Source organism: Passer domesticus, chromosome 8, assembly GCF_036417665.1.
Source record: "Passer domesticus isolate bPasDom1 chromosome 8, bPasDom1.hap1, whole genome shotgun sequence".
NCBI classification, from domain to species: domain Eukaryota; kingdom Metazoa; phylum Chordata; class Aves; order Passeriformes; family Passeridae; genus Passer; species Passer domesticus.
In genome coordinates this window covers 50,614,845-50,635,067 of record NC_087481.1, presented here as the reverse complement: position 1 = coordinate 50,635,067, position 20,223 = coordinate 50,614,845, and the positions used below count along the sequence as shown (strand labels likewise).

The 20,223-nt window shown below is 39.4% G+C and overlaps 1 protein-coding gene across 4 annotated transcripts in view; it reads left to right on the top strand.

The window, feature by feature from the left end:
- Window positions 1-20,223, top strand: part of CCDC186 (coiled-coil domain containing 186) — a 34,813-nt gene extending 14,590 nt beyond the window's left edge. For all 4 annotated transcript variants that reach the window (XM_064431359.1, XM_064431361.1, XM_064431360.1 and 1 more), the window contains exons 3-16: window positions 1,753-1,879; window positions 3,835-3,963; window positions 4,886-5,098; window positions 5,949-6,068; window positions 6,621-6,725; window positions 7,060-7,158; window positions 7,749-7,835; window positions 8,568-8,710; window positions 11,116-11,371; window positions 11,943-12,132; window positions 13,139-13,219; window positions 14,199-14,409; window positions 15,427-15,646; window positions 16,322-20,223. In XM_064431359.1, coding sequence (XP_064287429.1) covers window positions 1,753-1,879; window positions 3,835-3,963; window positions 4,886-5,098; window positions 5,949-6,068; window positions 6,621-6,725; window positions 7,060-7,158; window positions 7,749-7,835; window positions 8,568-8,710; window positions 11,116-11,371; window positions 11,943-12,132; window positions 13,139-13,219; window positions 14,199-14,409; window positions 15,427-15,646; window positions 16,322-16,405 — 2,065 coding nt within the window. In that variant the 3' untranslated portion in view covers window positions 16,406-20,223. The remainder of the gene's footprint in view (window positions 1-1,752; window positions 1,880-3,834; window positions 3,964-4,885; window positions 5,099-5,948; window positions 6,069-6,620; window positions 6,726-7,059; window positions 7,159-7,748; window positions 7,836-8,567; window positions 8,711-11,115; window positions 11,372-11,942; window positions 12,133-13,138; window positions 13,220-14,198; window positions 14,410-15,426; window positions 15,647-16,321) is intronic.

Here is a 20,223-nt window from a genome sequence, read left to right as displayed (position 1 = left end):
TTTGTAGGAGGACTTGTGAAATAAATGGCTTATAAGTGTTGTTATAATTAACTGGGCTTAATAGTTCTACCAGGCAGTATTGAACATGAATATTTTTGTTCATCAAAAGCCAGTTCATTGCTTGATTTTGTGATTCCTTACTTGGTGTTTAATACTCTGTTGCCTCTTTAGAAATGTTTTTTGCTAACAAAATGTAGCCTCTAACTTAACATTTATTCCTTTTTGCAGAGCTGGAAATGGGTCCTGTTTTCATATAAGGGTCTCCAGTACCATGATACAGGAGGATATCAAAGGAAGGGATACCAGACAGGGGGAGAGAGTCCCAGTAGGGAAGTGTTGCACTTCACCAGCTAACCTCTGACAGAAACCATCCATGTGAGGAGGGTCAGCTGATGACAGGAAAGCTCAAGAATGCACAGTTAGACATTCAGAAGTTACAGAGGAGGAGTGGCAGTCTGAAGTGGTGGGTGTGTAGAGAAGGGTAATTCCAGGAGATCACGAGCAAAAGGGTTTTACTTATCTGTGGTAAACTCAGAGGTAGGGCAGCATTTTCAGCCATGGACCAATTACTTCCTCAGAGACAAGTGTTTTTATATGTGTGTATGTTATATATACATACAGAAGGCTTTATGTAAAAACATGTCTCTTTCTTTTGGCCAGCTGCAACCTTTTGACACTTGGGAACTCACATCCAGAGTGTGAAACTGCTGTGGAACATTTTGTGTTTGGTCCAAAGGGTATTCTGGGTTTTGTTTGTTTTGTTCCTTACTCGATGATCAGCAGAATTTTTTGTAACATCATTCTGGAAATAGCCCAGTTGTCTCCTGTGATCAGATATAAATATATATGTCAGCAGCTGTGGCATGAATTAAGAATTTGTAATCCTGGAATATTCATTAATAGATGAAAAAGCAGATCACAAGTGCTAAGCTCTTTGTAACTGGTGGCTTTGAATTCCATATAATTTAGGAGACCAGTTTGTTCAGAGATTTTTTTATTTTCAACAAAGCAGGGGATAAAGGGATAATTAAGTATCTTTTTCAGGTAAATGCTTGCCTCCCACAAATTCCTGCATTTAATGGCCTAAAATACCCACCATGTAATAGTATCTACAAACATGTGAGTACATGTGAGCCTGTTCATTCAGTAGTTCTGACAATGTAACTTCTGAGTTTTATGTTAGAATGTCAGACTAGGTCTGAATTGGTTTCAAGCAGCTGAACTGGAACTATTGCTAAAAATTAAGCTTTGTAGAGAGCATGGGCATAGATACTTGTTACCTACTTAGGACTTAAATCAGGATTCTGTTTCTTACCAGGTTGTGAACTTCATGGATACTCTTGAGAAATCTGTGAAATTAATAAAATCTCTGTGTTTTCAGACAAATGACTGGTGAGACTGTGACTGGAAGTTACTCTATTACATCACCTTAACATTACTAGCATTTACAGTTTCACAGGGTTATCAAATGTCCCATGTCATTATGGACCACAACAACCCTAAAAGGCTGGAAAGAAGCAGTTTCCTCACAAGGAGGTTGCTGCTTGATGTTTTGGTGTGAAGTTCCACATGCACAACATTCTTTTTTTTTTTCTTTTAAGGTTTTCATGGATTTTTTTAGGGTTTCTCGCTTACTGTAAAACTTGCAGATTGAAGAGCAAACACCATGTTTCTCAAGATTGAAAACAACCAAAAAACCCCAGTACTGATGTACCTTGGTTTTAATTTTTTTGTTGTTGTTTTTGTTTACAGATTGATTAAAGAAAATAAAAAGCATCAGGAACTGATTTTGGAAATTTGCTCAGAAAAGGACAACTTAAAAGATGAATTGAAAAAACGAACAGAAACAGAAAAGCAGCACCTCAGCATTATTAAACAGGTACAGATAACAAAACAGAAATGCTGGTTAGTATTTCACCTGTGTATAATGTCACTGTTGCCACTGTTGATTCCTGTGCTTATTTTCCTAAGCTTTTTAAGAGGATAAATCTACTCTTGTATTCCAAGAAAATGTCTAAATGGCTTTAGTGAATTTGGATAAACTGACTTTCTGGATTCCCATCCCCTAAGTGTTGTGTGTCTGGAAGTCTCTGCTGTGGTAGTAGCAGGTACTAAATAGAGGCCTTTTCTCAGGGGCTTGTTAGAACCACAGCAGGCCAAGGAGGACCATGGTGTGGGCATGGTCAGGCTGGTTTTAGTGTGGGAGGAGAAGGTTTCACACCAGGTGTCACTGCTTGGCTGTGATCAGCTATCTGCTGATGTAACTGCAGCTGGCTGGCCAGCTTTGTAAACTGATCACAGATTATATCCTGGAAATCTGGCAAGAGAAACATTTAAAATACTAATTTCTGTTTGTCCAAGTGCTGGTGACTATCCTGGTTGTCAGGTTTCTTTGCTGGTGTCTGCATCACACAGCAGTCTGTTCACAGAGCAGGTTGTCAGGCTTGAAGTGTTCTAGAGGAATATATTCATGTAATATATTCATATATTCATGGTTGATTTCAGAGAATATTTGAAAATCCATGATGTGATTGAAAAGTGTTATTTTTAGGCTACAAATTGCAATTGCTGGTGCCTGAATAAACCAGTGTGAGCAGCTCCCTCATTTTTTCCTGTCTGTATTTCCATGATAGCTCTGTCATGAGTCATGTATGATTTCTTGAAGCTCTGTCATGCAGCAATTGCTTTATTCCATTCTGAAAAAAAGTATTTGTGAGGGTGTTTGTGATACTACATGCTTGCAAGTGATTCCAGGAAATATTCTTTTGGACTATAATAGTTTTATATGGCTGTTGATAGCACCTGAGCTCTAAGACACGGCAGTGAATCACTTGCATTTTTTCATTTGTGATGGTAGTGTTTTATTGTTGGAATTTCTTTATGGTTACTTTTATGTAAATGAAAGCTTGGCTGCCCTCACAGCTCTAAACAAACTGTGCCTGCCTCCTTGTACATGTGAAACTTTTTCTCTGGCAAAAGATGTATTTGGAGAGCTGAACTAAGTGTAGTCAAGTCATGGTGTGGTAACAGAAGCAAATTAAGTGGTTCTTGCCTCTTACACAGCAGCTTGGGATTGCACAGAATGTACAGTACCAATGCTCAGATCCTGCCCCTTCTCCTCCAAAGCAAACTAAAACCCCTCAGCTGGGTGAGTTGGCTTTCCCCTGGGACAAGAGGAGGGTCATGAGGCACAATTTGAACACATTTGGAGCAGTGTCACAGCCTTTGCAGCTACCACACTGCTCCTGCTGGACTTGCATGGCTTGGCAGGGAGCACACTCTGGGAAGTGTTCCAGTTAACACTGGGGATTATTCTTCAGCTGGATCAGGTCTCTGACTTGGTTCACTAGGTGGATAAAAAATGTCAGCATGATGACTAAGCTCATCTTTATTTGCCGAGTGATTTTTTTCAATGAATTAATTCTCAGTGCATTTCAGTATGGATGCATGGCTGCTTTGCTGGCATGGTGAAGGATGTGGCACAAGGATAGGAACAAAGGGATGGAAGGTGAAGCACCCTCAGATAGCAGCCAGTGCTTCTCTGGCAGCCCTGACTAGCAGTCAGTCTGTTATTTTGTGTAGTAAATTACTGTGCCTGGTGTTTTACTTGATTTGAAGCATCTTCAGTCTCTCTTCAGATGAGAATTAGCATCTTTCATGCTTTTGCTAGCCATGCAAAGCTAGATGTTGATATGGGTGGTTGCAGCCTGACACCTGTAAAATACAGGTAAATATCTGTTGAAGCATCTAATTTTGTGTGAAATATGCCTGCCTGTATAAAACATGATCAAAGAGTTATTTTCCCTATAATTATATCATGATGTTGTATTTTAGCTGGAAGCAAGAATAGAAGAGCTTAATAAAGAAGTGAAAGCTAGCAAAGACAGACTTGTAACTCAAGATGCAGCAGCCAAAAATACTATTCAGCAGTTGCATAAAGAGATGGCGTTTCGAATGGAACAGGTAATATGGAAAAACTTAAACTATTCAACATCTGCATTATTAAGCAAACTTGGTTCTTGTAAGAAACATATTGGATCGCTATGTTAGACAGAATTTTCCAAAATTGGAACTGCTAGTGTGCACTTATATATGCATTTTTGGTAACTGTCAGCAGTGAATTTCCAGATAGCTGTTAACACTTCAGAGTGCTTGATAACTCTTTTAAAAAATACCTATTTTTGTATGTATTGAATTCAGCTCTCAAGGAAATCTCATTTTCTTCACCTATAAGCTGAACTTGATTCAAAAGGAGCTAAAAACTGGAAGTAGCTTTTTTCAGACAGACTGTCACAAAATTAATATTTTTCTCAATTCCAGCACAAAGCTTTTATTTTCTCTTTATGTATTACTGAAATCTGGGACTTTTTTCCTCTTTAATATCTTACTATATCAAGTATTTTCTCAGTTGCATGTGTTCTAAAGCTCAGTGTCTGATGTTATTTTTTTTCTAATTTGAGGCAGAACTTGTCAGTGCTGGGATGGGGAGAGTCTGTAAAAGTAAGCCACTGGAAGGGATCCAACTGAAAAATAAGCCACTGGATAATGATTGTGCAGTTGGCATGTGGATGAAGGAAGACGGAGTACCAGTACTGAGTATTTGCAAAATTTTGTTCCTAAACATTATACTTCTTTCCTCCTAAAAACCAAATTACTAATGTATTGATAAATCATTTGAGATGTTCAGCTGTGAAGATGCAGCTGTTACAATATTTATTGTTAGAAGTAGGAGTAATTTCAGTGCTTAAGAGGAATTCAATGATAGTCTTTGTCAAACTGGAGCTTTTGAGTCCCATCTTGTTATGCTGCTCTACTGCAGTACTAAAAATATCTGGGTAATTATGAAATACAAGGTTTGATTGCTTGTGTTTTGGTGTTTTTTCAGGCAAACAAGAAATGTGAGGAAGCTCGCCACGAGAAGGAGACGATGGTGATGAAATACGTCCGAGGGGAGAAGGAGTCCCTTGACCTCCGAAAGGAAAAGGAGGGCCTTGAGAGAAAACTCCGAGATGCAAACAAAGAAATAGAAAAGCTTACAAATAAAATCAAACAACTTTCTCAGGAGAAAGGAAGATTGCACCAGCTCTATGAAACAAAGGTACTCCAAGTACTGCTGTGACATGATTAAAACCACTATCAGAACAACCTGATCACTTGCTTGGTGTTGTACTTGGTAAAAGAGACCTGTTCTCATTCAGTTTCTGCTGCACAGCTGTGAAAGTGCCTTCCTTCCAAGGGAAGGGGAAAAAGTTACTCAGTTCTCATTGCAATCTTTTTGAAGTTTCTTTTAATATTTACCTGAATATTAGTTTGTGAAACATTAGGTTTGTTTTTTTTTGGACAAAATCGAGAAGACAGCTTGTTTCAGTTGTCTGGATTTTGCAGTAATTTCTAGCATCAGATTTTTCTTAAAGGCTGCAGTGGCATTAAATTATTGCAGTAATTTTTTTATGTTTTTCTATGTTTTCACTCTGTATTTCCTCTTTTTACTACTAAAAATTGATAATAAAGCAATAGAATTTTTCATCCAAGATTTTTCCACTCATTTTTAGAAAGCAGTAAGATTATTATTAAATGATCCAAGTATTTTGGTAGTCCTTCACAGCTGTGTTTTACAATTCTGTTTCGTGTGGAAGATTCAAAAATTAATAAATTACTAGAAACTATGCTTCTGAAACAAAAATTGCCTCTGTGGTGCTTTGTCTTTCACAGATATATAATATTAACATATACTAACAGTAATGCAACCTTATTTTGCTATTGAAACCACAACACTAATGGGGTTTTTTTACTACTGGATTAAAGCATTATCGGGCATTCTGAAATATGTGCATGCTTTTGCAAAATCCAGAAATTACGAAAAACTCAACTTGTTAAATGGACAGGAGTTTTATTCTGGAAACACTAGATCATTTAATTTTGTAAACAACCTATGACATTTTTTTCAGGATGGTGAAGCCACTCAACTCAACAGAGAAATAGAAAAATTGAAAGAAGAAATCAATTCTCATGTTATCAAAGTAAAATGGGCTCAGAACAAATTGAAAACAGAAATGGATTCACACAAGGTGGGTGAAATGATGCTGATACCATTACATGAAAATATAGTCAGAGTATTGTAGTTGTTGCAGAATTTACTTTTTATGTACTGTTCCTAATGTGTTTCTGTTTGAGTACCTGCAGCAAAAGTCAGAATAGTGCTCTCAAATAGTGATACTGAAATGGAAATGTTCAAAGGATGTGAAGGGAGGATGTACTGGGGCATTCTCTTTAACTTGGTCATCAAATTTTAATTTGTTGTTAAGTTTGTGTTTTGGGAGGGTTATTTGTTCAAAATAACTGTTATCTTAGTTTTTAAGTGATGGAGTTAAATCTGCTGTCTGAAAACGTGCATGGCACATAAGCAAGAGATCTTTTTGTTGTGCCTTCAGTGTTGGGTCAAATGGAATTACATAAATTAAGAGCTGAGTGGAAGCAAGGGGGGAAATAGTGTTGGACCTTTTGTTTTGTTAATTCTTTTCAAACTGGAAGTTTTATTATGAGAAATGTGTTTCTCAGATGAAGTTAAGTAAATGGTTTTACTAGGTTTAATCCATTCTTTTAATTACTGTTTTTTTTAGGAAACCAAAGAACGCCTCAAAGATGCAATGACAAAATTAACTGAAGCAAAAGAAGAAGGAGATCAGATAAGGAAAAACTGTCAGGAAATGATAAAATCATATCAAGTAGGCACATTTTCTCAAATTATTGTTTAGTGCCTGAGTCTTCTTTTTCATTTCTTTCTAGCTTAAGCTGTAGCAGGAAAGAATTATCCTGTGCAAGCTCCAAAGCTGAGATGAATGGGATGGGTTTTTTATTTTACTGAAAAGTTGTTAAATAAAAGGGAGAATATTTATCTTGATTGGCATGCAGTATGGGGTCTTTCTTGGCATGGTCAGGATTATCAGAGGTGTACTTACAGGAAAGACTCAGTGATGTGAACAGATTCTGTACACTCATAGAATAGAAAGGGAAGCATAAAACTCTAAAACTCCACTGACATTTCTTCAATCCCTTTAGGAGTCAGAAGAAATCAAGTCAAATGAATTGGATGCAAAATTCCGAGTAACTAAAGGAGAACTAGAGAAACAAATTCAGGAGAAGTCTGATAACCTGGAGGTAAACATGTGCTGTGTGGAGTCCACTTTCTGGTTAAGAATTTTTTGGAGGATATCTTCAGGTGTACTACCTTGGATATAGTGAAGATGAAATAATTCTCTTTCATTTATAAACATGAATGTTGCTGTAATTAAAACCACAAATTCACTTGAATCAGGCCTTTCTCTGACCAGTGTTTTGCCAAGATAACTGGCAAGGAGAGACAAGGACCAGCCTCTGTTCTTTGCTAGCCCCAAAGTGAAACTCTCTAATGATGTGTCTGCTCTGAGCTCATCTGTGCACATGCCATCTTCAGAGGTGACCAAGTGCCAGTTTGCTCAGAGCTTTCCTAGGGCCTGTTGTGCCATGGATTTGTGTACCTAAACCAGGGTGTGCAGGCTCACTTTTCTTCTTAATTCTCCTGAGAGTAAAGAAGCTTTCAAGTTTTGCTTTCCTTTCTGAAGAAGTAAACCAGGCCTTTGGGGTACCTGTTCTGCCTCAAGCCCCCTCAGCTGTTGTGATGGCCAGTATTGGCCTAGATTTTTTATTTTTTTTTTTGAGGTGCCACTGTTCATTTAATTTTCTTAGTGAACTTTTTACCCTCTAAAAAGGTGCATCATGCAAAAATAAAAGAAGTGGAAGACTTGAAGAGAACATTTAAGGAAGGCATGGATGAGCTTCGAACACTGAGAACAAAGGTAAATTGTGCTGAGTTGGATTGGGGTGGGCTGAAAGCACAGGGCTGGGATTTTGGAACAAGAATATGATCCACTCCTAATTGTACTTTTACTCCTTCAGGAATAAAGAGTGTGATTAGAGATTGGCTGGCATGAGACTAGAAAGGATCTCTAATTGTTGACTCTGGAGATCCTTTTTTAGAAAGTAAGAGCTGATCTGTAACACAACAGTTACAGTTGCTTCATGGTTTGCCCCTCATTTGGCTGAAAAGTTGAGAAACATTTTAGATTTGTAATCCTGAAAATATTTTAAAACTTCTAAATTTAGTATAAATAAACCTCTGGTAAGGAGGTTATGCTTGTGGACAGTCTATAGAATAGCATGCCAGTCCCTCTCTCCAGAGCAGCTCAATAGAACTGTAGAAAAAGAGAGGGAGACAGAATAAGGGGTTGCCATGGTAACTGGGGAAACATCATATCTGTGGACCTTGATCCATTAGGCTGATCAGTTTGAGTCTTTGGACAAAACTAAAGTTAAGCACACTTGTTGAATTTAATTTTGTTTGTTTGTTTGTTTTCCTGACTCTATTTGATCTGAAATACTTTGGGATATTGGTCTAAGTTACTTGGAACTACCAAAAAATTAACATGTGAGCTTTGTACAACAGTCTAGACATATGATCAGAACAATTTAGCTCTAAAGTTTATGAAACTAAATAGTTTCTGGTTTTGTTTATTTTTTTTTCCATTTAGGTAAAGTGTCTAGAGGATGAGCGCTTAAGAACAGAAGATGAGTTATCCAAGTATAAAGAAATAATAAATAGACAGAAAAGTGAAATTCAGAATTTGCTGGACAGAGTCAAAACTGTAGATCAGCTGCAGGATCAGCATCAGAGGTACAGCTGTGCACTTTGTGTAATGATTTAAAAGATTATCTGAGATGTGGAAGGGTTTGTTTATAGAGGTTATTGATGCTTTAAATGTATTGTAATTTGAAGAATGCCTGTCCTGATTTAAATCAGTGTTGCTAATATTGAAGATAGCCTTGATGGCCTCTTACAAAACAAGGGGATTGAGATTGATAAATCTAATTTAGTGTCTCATTATTAGAATAACAAAATGCCTGATTGCCAGCATACTTTACAGGAAATTGTCTTCTAGGTGTCTGCTCACTGCTTGTTTTATTGAAAGATGGAGGGGAGCAATTAAACTGGAAAGATAAATTGCTTTAAAATTGTGATGGATGAATAGAAGTATTTAATGGAAAGAATTTTATTTACTTGAGAGATGCTATATTCAGACAGTGTGAGGCACTTGTCTTTCTAATGGACTGGAATTCATTCTGCTGTGTTGAAGTTCACTCATTCTAGAATGTCAGGGAAATAATCTCAGGGGAGGGTTGGGCTCATGTACAATTCAGGAGTGTCTGAGCATGGTCCTGTGTCTGTGGGGTACACATGGACTGGGATATACAAATGCTGCCCACTCTGCTGGTTCCAGTGGTGCTGCATAAGTGGAGATGGATAAATGTCAGATAGGCAGAACCACCCCTGTGTCTGTCCCTCTCATACTGTTTTTATTTATGATTAAAAAAGTATTTCCATAATTATAGGCCTTCCTCAGGGCTTAGCAAATCAACCAGTTTCCATGTGCTGTGTGCTGGTCACCTGTATTGTCATGGTGTCCTCAGCCTTTCCAGGGAAACTGCTGTGTGCTGGAAACTGCTGGAGCCTTCACTTGGATCAGTAACAGTAATTTTTCACTTGGAATCTTGCCAAATGAATTAAAGTGACTGTGATCAAAGTGTGAAACTACAAATGTGTGTTTCCACTTATCTTTTCCTCTCAGTAATTGAGACATGCTTAAATATGTCTCTCCTTCCTATTCAATTTGGGTTTTTTTTCCAGTATCCTTCCCATACAACACTTATTATCCCTACATTAAATTCAGTATTGTCTTTTATTTCAATTTCAGTGCAGACATTCTGAAATGTATAAAGGCTGTATTGTAAAGTGAATGTTCAGCTGGGTTTGTTCACTGGAGGAATATGATTTTAGGTTGAATGCTGGGAAGAACTTCATGGCTGATCTGGATACTGATCACCTCCAGTGTTCCCTGGTCTCCTTCATTTGCAAATTTTTAAGGATAATCTAGACATCTCTTTAAGAATGGTCTAAACCTTTAATTTTGTCTGATCCAACCCTGACTGCTAGGCAGGGATTTCTCCTGTCATGATGAAACAACGTATTTGAAAATGTAAAACACAAGCATACATGCAACCTTCTGGCACAGGTTTTTAAATGGGAGCTACAGGTGAGACACTTCACAGCACAAATGACTGGGTCTCAGCTCTTCTTGGAGAAGCAAACAGTACAGGATTGTTGATTTAAAGTGAATTGATCCCTCCTCATTATTACACTGTGTGTCAGGAAATTAAATGAGATGTGTGCTCTTGCTTTGTGTAATTTTAATTTTATTTTTAAATTTGATTATACACACTCCCTGTGAGAAAGGTGAAGTTGTTTCTGCTGATGTTAGAAAGTAAAGTTTTAGAAAGGTGTATCAAATTTGATAATGGAAGAATTAATGAATTAATATTGCAAGAGCAAATAAGAGGGAGGTTTTTAGTCTGTAACAGTTTTAACAGTTATTCAGTTTTGGAATTAATTTCAAACATTTTCTGTAGAATGTTGATCATAACTGAAGATGCAGGATTTTTTACTCAGATGGATTGGATGTGAGAGTATTTCAGTAGAAACAAAAACTTGTTTTGTAGAAGGGGGGAAGGACTTGTTTTTGGGGGGGAGGAGTAGTAGAGTAAGACAGGCCCTTTGATTCAGAGCTGCAGGGCTTGGGTAAGGATGTGTCAGGAATTGCCATACTGCTGTCCCAGAGAAATCCAAACTGGAGTATTTCCCTGTTTCTTGAAGAGAAGGCCTCTTACAGATTGGCCACTCTGCTGGCTTTGCAAACCTTCCTCTCACCCACTAGGTCTGGTTTTGAGGGTTTTGTTTGTGCCCTGATCTGAAGGTCATATGGAAAAGTTGAGAATGGAGAGGTGGCCTTCCTTGAGCTAATGCCTGAGTGTCCTCTGTGGGATGCAGCAATCTGTCATTTCAGCACTGCAGCTTGTTGTGAAACAAAGTGAAAACTCCCTTGACATTTAAAATGATCCAGTGACTAACAGATACCCCAGGGTCATTCCCCTGCCTTATTTGAACTTGACCTCCATGCTTTTATTGCAATGAATTTGTCTCTTTAAGCTCAGGTTATCCCTAATGTGATACAATTGTTTTGACAGAGATGAACAAGAAATCAGTGCTTTAAAGGAAGAAATAGATGGTTTCAATTCTCTGGTTGCTGATCTTCAGAAGGACATTGAAGGTAGTCGGAAAAGAGAATCTGAGCTATTGCTATTCACTGAAAAATTAACCAGTAAGAATGCACAGCTTCAGTCTGAAAACAATTCCTTACAGAGCCAGTTGGATAAGCTTTCTTACAGTGAAAGAGAGCTGCAGAATCAGCTGGAGTGTGTTCAACAGAATAAAGATGATCTGGTGAGTACAGTGGGCTTTTTGTTTTTGCTCTAGTAAGATGTCTGATGCAGATAAAGATGTAGCATATGAATAACACCTTATGTCTTCATTTACCTGACTGCAGTTTCTCCTTGAGTTTGCCATTAGTAGCAGTGGGATATGAACACCTCATGTTCCCAGGCTGAAAGAAATCTTGAGGCACACTGCACTGGAATGAGGAGGTGTCACTGTGTTGCTCTTTCTGGTTTTTTGGGAGCGGAGAGTTATTCACTTTCAGATGAAGTGAAACAGACAAAAGGTTCTAATTTGCCTGTGAAATTTGTTATTGCAAATTGTTCCTCAGGTCCTGTTTGTACTATGAGATAAATGTCATTTTTAATAAACTTAGTGTGTCATGGAAGGTAATGTGACTTTGTACTGTATATGTGGAAGTTTTGGAGGTAGTTGAGGAGTCTTGAAGTGCTAGTGTCCAGCCTAAATAATGAAGTGTGACTGATCCCCAGGTGAAAAGTGCACTTAGGGATGTTGAGCATGCACTGTAGTTAGGCTAGAATTTTTTTGTGTATGACTGAAAATAAAATCCCAATTTCAGGCCATCAGGTTACAGAAGGAGGAGGATCAGCGAAAGTCAGAGGTTGGGGCCCTGCAGGCTCAGCTGGCCTCAGAGCAGGAAGAGGTGTCAGGCCTGAAGACCCACGTGGATGAGCTGAAGGATGACCTGGCTACCCAGAAGCGCAAGCACGCAGCAAACCTGAAAGACCTCACAAAACAACTTCAGCTAGGTGGAGATTATTTTCACTTATCAGACAGCTCCATCTATGACCTCCTCAGTGTCTGGTAGAGATTCAGGTCCTGTCTGTGTGTGCTCAGTGCTTGAGTGTCACCCTTCAAGCCCTCCCTGTTCCTGAAGACAATGAGTGAGCAAGTTGGACCTTGTGGAAACTGCAGTTACAGGCCTCTGTGTTAATTTTCAGTCTAAAATGTAACTTTAGAAGTGGGCTTAGACATTAAATATTTATTTCAAAAGAGCTTATCTTTGTTATGGTATATCTGACTACTGAAATGTCACCATAGGTATATATGGATCCTGGTCTGTGTAGGAGTATATTCAGAAGCTGCCAGAAGCTTCCTAGTTGCTGACTGTATCAGGAATTGCTGGTTATTTTTTTCAACAGAACACTTCAGTTTTTAAAGCTGGATATGGAGACACTGGTGACTAATTTTGTCTACAAATAGAAGTCATCAAATACCCAACAATGCATGAATAGAAAATAGATTTGAAGATAATCAAATGTGTTTGAAAGAAGAGATCCTATTGGCACTTTGCAAGACAAGTTCCATGTCCCTTTTTGTGCATACAAGAACAGCTGTGTGCTGTCCCTCTTGATCCCTGCTGAGGGGAGTGGTGCTTCTGGCACAAGTACCGCTGTAGTGACACAATTATCAGAGGCTGGAACAGAGTTGCTGACATCACTAGTGATTTACATGGCAGACCTAATCAAAAGTAAGATCAAATTGAGGTCTTACTGGTCCCAGTTAATCCTATATATAACATTACCCCTTCAACTGGCAACTACAGCAGTATGTAAGGATTGTGGTGGGTGTTACATCCAGGTGCTGCATGGCTGTTTGGGCTTTAATTTTAGTTGCTACCATTGTCTTTTAGTTGTCACATCATGTTAAATTAGTCCAGGTCAGAGATGATTAGAGGTTCTGTATGTTGGATAACACTGTAATTTTTAGTTCTTACTCTGCTATTGGTAATCATAATTTTGTTAATACTTTTAGCACGGAGGAAATTGGATCAGATGGAAAATGGTAATTATGACAAAGAAGTCAGCAGCATGGGGAGCCGTTCCAGTTCATCAGGTAATGGAGCACATAGCAGGGCTGCCAAACAGCCCTTCAGTCTTAACAAGGTTGCCACAGTGTGCTTGCTGTTTATGTGGTTTGTGCATATGCAGTGTGTGGGCAGCCTCCCATTAAAACTGACAAAATAGCCTCTAAGCACCAAAATGCACTTGACTGACTGCAGTTGTAGGTGCTTATTATGAGATTGAAGTGTAATGTTTACGATGTTTATATATTTTGGTTCTTTTAAAATACCTGCCTTTTTTATTTCATTGCTTTTATGTTTGGAGGAAGCTCAAGAGGACTCCAGTTTATACATGCTCCTTTTACATGCTGCCAGAGGCAAAATAAAAATGAGCAGTGGCTTCCAGCATTGTTTAATTGCCCTATTGACAGTTGCGACTGTGTAAATGAGAAATCAATTAGCGTCATTAGAGACATCAGTAGGTTTATGTAATATTCATTACTTTCTATCCAGTAGAAGTAAAGGAGTGATCTTTAGCACTGAAAAGAGCATGGTCCTTCTTTGGTATCTTTGGGTCTCAGGTTGGGTTAGTTCTGTCCAGATGTCCTGTAATCTCACTGTGTGAGAGAGACAAATGCTTAAAAAGAACAGCAGAAGTAGAGAAAATACTGCGAGCTCAAAGTGATTAGTGCTGCAGAGTGTTTAGATGTAGGGCTTTTGTGACTCTGTACAGTTTTCATAGTATTGTAATTTTAGTTTACTCCAAAACACACATTTAAAAGTAAAGTAAATGGACATGAAGGTGTTTGAGTGGGAATAAGCATTACACCAGAGGCAGTGCACCCACAGGAGGGGATTGCATGTCTCATTTAAACGCTGCAAGGATGCTGGAGAGAAAACCACACTAACATAAAGAGAAACTGGCATCCTGGGGGGAAAGTATCCTCAGCTCCTGACAGCACTGCTGTGCTGGGGGCACTTCACCTGATGTAAGATCCAGAGGAGCTTTTACAGACACTGCTGTGTTGGCAGGGTCCCTGAACGCGCGCAGCAGCACCGAGGATCGCTCGCCTGAGAACACCGGCTCTGCCGTGGCTGTGGACAGCTTCCCAGAGGTGGACAAGGCTGTCTTGGTTGAAAGAATACTAAGGCTGCAGAAGGCACATGCTCGGAAAAATGAGAAGATGGAGTTTATGGAGGATCACATTAAACAGCTGGTGGAGGAAATCAGGAAAAAAACCAAGTATGTTCTGTGTTCTGTTCATGCGGGTTTTCAGTGTTGAGCTGACAAGGAAGAAAACAAATTGTCTAAGTGAAAATGTTTAAAACAGTAGAAATATTGCAGTATTTTTCAAAGATGGAATTAGTTTTGGAGTTTTTTCCCTTCTTTTTTTCCCAGCAGTTATAGTAATTGCCATGTTTTTGGCTATTAGTACTATGACTGAATTTTTTCAGGAGGAATAAACTGGCACAAGTGGGTTTTTGGTAGCAAAATAGTCAGCAGGTGGCTGATTTGTGGTGGACTGCTGCCACTGGCTAACAGAAGAGTCCATTCTCCTCGTGTGCTTAAAAGGGTGCTGATTGTGTTTGTTTTGGAAGGAGAATCTGCATTATTCCAGATGGTAGTCTGGTATACATATCAAACAAATGATGTATCCGAGCCAAAGGTGGTTAGTGGTTCATGTGTGAGACAAGATTCCACTTCAGTGAAAATCTCATCTTACAGGATAATGTCTGGAACTTCAGTTAGGAGGGTAAGAAACGCTGGCATAAAGCTGCTTCTGGAAGGTGCAGTTGCCTGTTAGGAACAGCCCTTGCTTAATGAGTCCATACATTTGTGCCCAGCTGGTACCACTTCACAGAATGTGATCACAGCTTGGGAAGACTCTTGAGAAATAGCTTTGTAATCTTTTTCCTCATGTGTAGAAAGCTTAAGATTCCATGTCTGGAGTCCTTCATCAAAGAAAGGTAGACTTTTAAAATTACCTTTCTTGTCCCAATAGCTTTTCAAAATACTTTTAAATAAGTGAACCCTGCACATTGTAGTCTCTTGGCTTACCAGTGTTTCCTGTATCACTATTGGTATTTCAGGTTTTCCTCTGACATAGAAATTGCAGGAGTAAATTTTTACTGCTTTTTTGGTAATACAGTACTGCTTGAAAATAAAATTACTCATCTCAGGAATATGAAGTTACTTCAGCATCTGACTCTCCTCTGCCTTGTAATGCTGTGATGTTGTTGGTTTATTTTTATCCTCCAGAATTATCCAGAGTTACATTTTGCGGGAAGAAGCCGGAACGCTGTCATCAGAGGCCTCTGACTTCAACAAAGTACACTTGAGCAGGCGTGGTGGGATCATGGCATCCTTGTACACTTCTCACCCTGCAGACAGTGGGCTCACGTTGGAACTCTCCTTAGAGATAAACAGGAAGCTTCAGGCTGTGTTAGAAGACACATTACTGAAGAATATTACATTGAAAGTGAGTAGCTGTGCCAGTTCTTCTGCACGTTCTTGTGGTTCTCAGGTGCTCCCTTCACTGCGTGCTGTTAAAGGCTTTTCAGAAGTCAGCTCATTGGGATTTGGTGCCACTGGTAGCACTGGGCTTAACCAGGGAGTTATGTGACATGGTGCCATTTACCTCCAGTGTAGGACCTTCAGAGTGTGCTGCACTAATGGGCTCTGCTTGAAATAAGTTCTGGAGTGCCTGTGCCTTAGCTCTCCATGCTCTGCCCTGGGCATGTGGAGCCAGGAGTGCAGGCTCTGCTCCTGGGGCAGCACATCTTCTGCCAGGGAGAGGTGGCAGGCTGGAAAATGGTGTGCAGGCTGCCAGCTGGGCTGCAGGGCTCTGCACAAGCTGGAGATCTCTTCCTGTAATCGTCATTCCCCTTGAATGCTAGGGGAACTAGCATCCTACCTTCTAGACATCATGTACCAGTTACAAACTTGTAACTGCAAAAAAAGGACTTGCAGAGAGCTCCGAGTTTCTTACTGAAATGAGTTTGTTTTTTCTGACTCTAATAATTTGCATTTTTTATGGATACTTGAAAGTATTAACCTGCTGACATAAACAGTAAATTTGACTTACTAGTGCATTTTGTGTGATGGATTCATTTCCCTGTATAACTTACCTTATCATTTTTCCCCCACTTCCAAGGAAAACCTGCAGACTCTAGGAACAGAAATAGAACGGCTTATTAAACACAAGCATGAACTGGAACAGAGAATAAAGCAGACATAACTAAAACTTCTGGGGACTAACCAACCTGAAGATGCAGGAGAGGCAGGTGCTACAGACCACTGTGTTTTACATTCTGCCTGCCAGCACAAGCATCTGGGTTTTTGCAGAAGCCTTTGGCCACACAGGCTCACTCATGTGAGAGATCAACAGGGTTTGGCATCTGTGTGGTTCTGTCTACCCAGGGCCAGCCTGAGGCACTGCTGGAATTCACTGCACACTACATTTATCTGAAACTTCTATTTGAAATACAGATGCTTTGCAGTGCAGACTGTTTGGAGTGAGTTGCCATGAGATTTTAATTTCTGCACTGTGTAATTAATCAGTCTCTTAATGATGGAGCTTGAAAAAATAAATAAAGCCAATTATGTCTTAGTTGCTATTGAACATATCCAGTGTTACTGAGCTTTAAGGGCTTTAAGACATTTATTTCCTTTCTTGCATATTATTTCTGATCTTTGGGTTGATTAAGCATTTTTGACATATGCATGGAATAATGCTTTGTTACAAAATTTTGGGTTTTAAGTGGTGACCATGATATTGCATATTTTCTGCTTTAGATTAACATTCAGCTGGTCAATTTCTTTTATTCCAGAGGAGTGAAACAACAGTAAAACTAAGGAATTAGAAGTGTTCTGATTCAGTTTTTGAGTTTGTGTAGTCAAAACCAGTGTCAGTTCAGCAAATTTTGTAAACCCTTGATCCTTAGACATATGGATCAAAAGAAGTCTGATATCAGATAATTGGTTAATAGAGTTCTCTGGGCTTCTGCATAACTGAGAGCATTTAAGGAGTTTAAGCTGCCCATTGTAAATCTGTAAGTACATGTAGACATGGTGATTGCATCTGTTTTCAAAGACAAATGGAAGCCAATAAATTTTCTCATTAGATGTGGCTAGACTAACTAGTGACAGTAATGGTAAGAAATAGATCTAAATGGGATTTTAATATATTGTTGGACTGTAAAAGTGGCACAGAAATCTCTACAACTGCTTGATCTTACTGTTGTGAAGAATTAGTTGGTGAAAATACCTGAAAACTGTTACTTAGTCCTTCAGTGGCTGAGGGTGATGGAGGAAGAGTATCAAGGTGGCAGGATTTGGGTTAGTCACAAGATCATGTTCACATTTTAATTCCAGAATAAGTAATATACAGGATCTGAAATATCTTTATTCCAGCAGTAAATGCATAGTTTCTGTATCTATCACCTTTTGACCAAAATCAGTTGATCAGATCACCCTGTAAATACATACTTCAGGTTTTTATTAAATACTTGAACTTCCTATTGCCATGAAAAGAGTCAATGTACATTTACAATAGCAATGCTTTAGCTACTTTAATCAAAAAGGGGGGTGTGGGGAGAATCTGTCTTACTGCAGGTACTGTTTGCATCATACACCAAACGAGGGACCTGAACTTGGCAGCACAGAGGAGGAGAATTGATCAGACATCTGGGTGACTTAGGGGTGTGAACTCCATTTTCACATGCCACTGAGTTGCCTGAGCTTTGTAACAAAACAAATTGAGCAAAAGAGCCCAGTTTGATTTGAATAGTTTGGTTCAAGAAAGTGGGACTTCCTTGTTACTTTAAAGATAGTCATCTGTGAAAGTCCTTGTTAGGATCAAGACCTGGTTTGTGGTCCAGAGAGCTTCAAGAGTCTGGGATAGCAGGTCCCTTCAGTATCAAAGAATTAAGTATTCCTTTGGAAAAGGGAGAATGGGAGCAAATAGTTAAAAACCTGAGCAAGTATTATATAGAAACTGCAAGCCTTTAATCTGGGTGGGGTTTTATACATCTATTTTTCTAATTCCTGAGAGCAATGGTTATCTGAAATGTTAGGAAATTTGGACCAGTCCAGTCATGGGACTACTTCTGCTTTACTGTTGTTTAAGTAATGTGAAGAGGCAAATACCTGGCTTTGCTGAAACAGATTTGTCACAGCTTCCAGGAAGCAGACAGACAGTTGTTCATGACTGAGCTTGGACCTTCTGTTGGGAGAATGTACTTTAGAACAATTTGCATGCTAAAACATAGCTTAGCTCTTGTATGTTTGTGTTTTCATGCTTTAATGTACCAGATCTCTGGATGTTTTCAGGCATTCAGCTGAATGATTCCAGTATTTTAGATACCATGTTAATATTGTAATCTTTTAATGTATGTTCTCCAGGTGTACAGTGTGAATGAAGGAGGGGTGTGGTGCAGATGGAATCAGTGCAATGACTTTGTGGAAATTCTTATTTCTTTTTGGCATGGTTGTTCTCCTTTTAAGTTGACAAACCTAGTTAGTTGTCCTCCTGCCCTGCTGAAATGCTGCTGGCTCTTTGTAGCACTAATAACTTCTCAGACTTTTTTTTTTCCCCTTGGTTATGGAGACACACAAAGCAGCCAAAATACCACGTTGTTTTTTGTGCACGGTGTTTTCATGGACCAAAGCTTCATCCACAGGTGTTATTTTAAACGTATCTCTTAGAGGTGGGAAAGTCATTCTGGCTTGCACATTGCCAAGTGACTCTCCAGCCAGCCTGGGGTGTGATGAGTACCTGATGGGGTCAGCCAGCAACTTGGCATAAGGATGTGCCTCCTTTTTGAGAGGCAGTGATGTATCAGCCATAAAATGTTGCTGGCCCCGTTCCCATGGGGTGGCTTGTCAGGAGTGTGATGCTCTTGGTGGAGCACTGGGAGCACTTTCTGTGGAAAGGTGTTTCTGTGGGGTGGCTCACACAGGTGAGCACCAGCTGGTGCAGGGTGGGTGTGAGCCTTGTGTAATGATCTCATCCCACTTATCCTTGTTTTGGGAATGGTATTATGGACCTGAAACTGAAAACTGTCCTCACATAAACTGAATTTTAGAGACAAGCTGGTGAATTCCTAAACTAATCATGAAGGCAGCCTGGAGCATGTAGCTCCAGCCTGTCACTGAAATTCAGTGCCCATCAGATGTGGAATTGCCACAGGCTGCTTTTGAAAAATCCAAGCTTGTGGCTGTTTGTGTCTTACAAGCTTAAACATCTGTTTCTTAAATACTCAGGGTGCTCTTTTCGTTCAAACATCGCACAAACAGATGTTGCTAGAGGCCCTACAAGAAAGCTGCCTATGCTTTTCCACCTTCTGTAAAATCCAGCACTGTCATTGTCAGAAGCTAGACCCTCTGACCTGAAGAATACAATTTTATGCTACAGAAATCACTGGCTTGTTGCCATACAGACTTGTGCAATATTTTTAATTGTAGTGTCCAGAAAACTGGAGATTGATTTCTTCCTTGAAGATTTTCTCATTATCTTCACTTGTTGCTGGCAACACCTGTAGTATCTCTCTTAAAATATTTTTAATTGCAACGTTTTGGTTCATAACTGAAAAAAGAAAAATTTAAAAACAGTATGTCTGGCTTCCAGTGCATCGAGTGTAAACCTGAGTGTCCACATGCTGCAGAGACCTGAGTCTAGGGAGGGGTTCAGAGGGCAGGGCCTGTCCCAAGGGGCCTTCAGCCTTCCTGTGCCAGCCACTGTGACAGTGAACACCAGCATGGGTGGCACAGGGAATCAGGAGTTCCCTGTCTCACCTGTCCAGGGACAGGTGCCTGGTTGCAGAGGGAGCTGGGTGGTATTCAGAGCTTTTCCAAGCTGGATGGGTGTTTCCTTCCCATTTTCGTGTTCTAACTGGAACTGTTGATTCTTCCAATCTATGTGTGTAAGTCCCGTACACAGAATGTCTTGTTGATTTAATTTTGTAGATACCTGTTTCTGTATAAAGTTTTCGAAGGTATTGCTATACCTTATGTATATACTGTACTTTGAAATAATAAACATACAAATGTATGAAA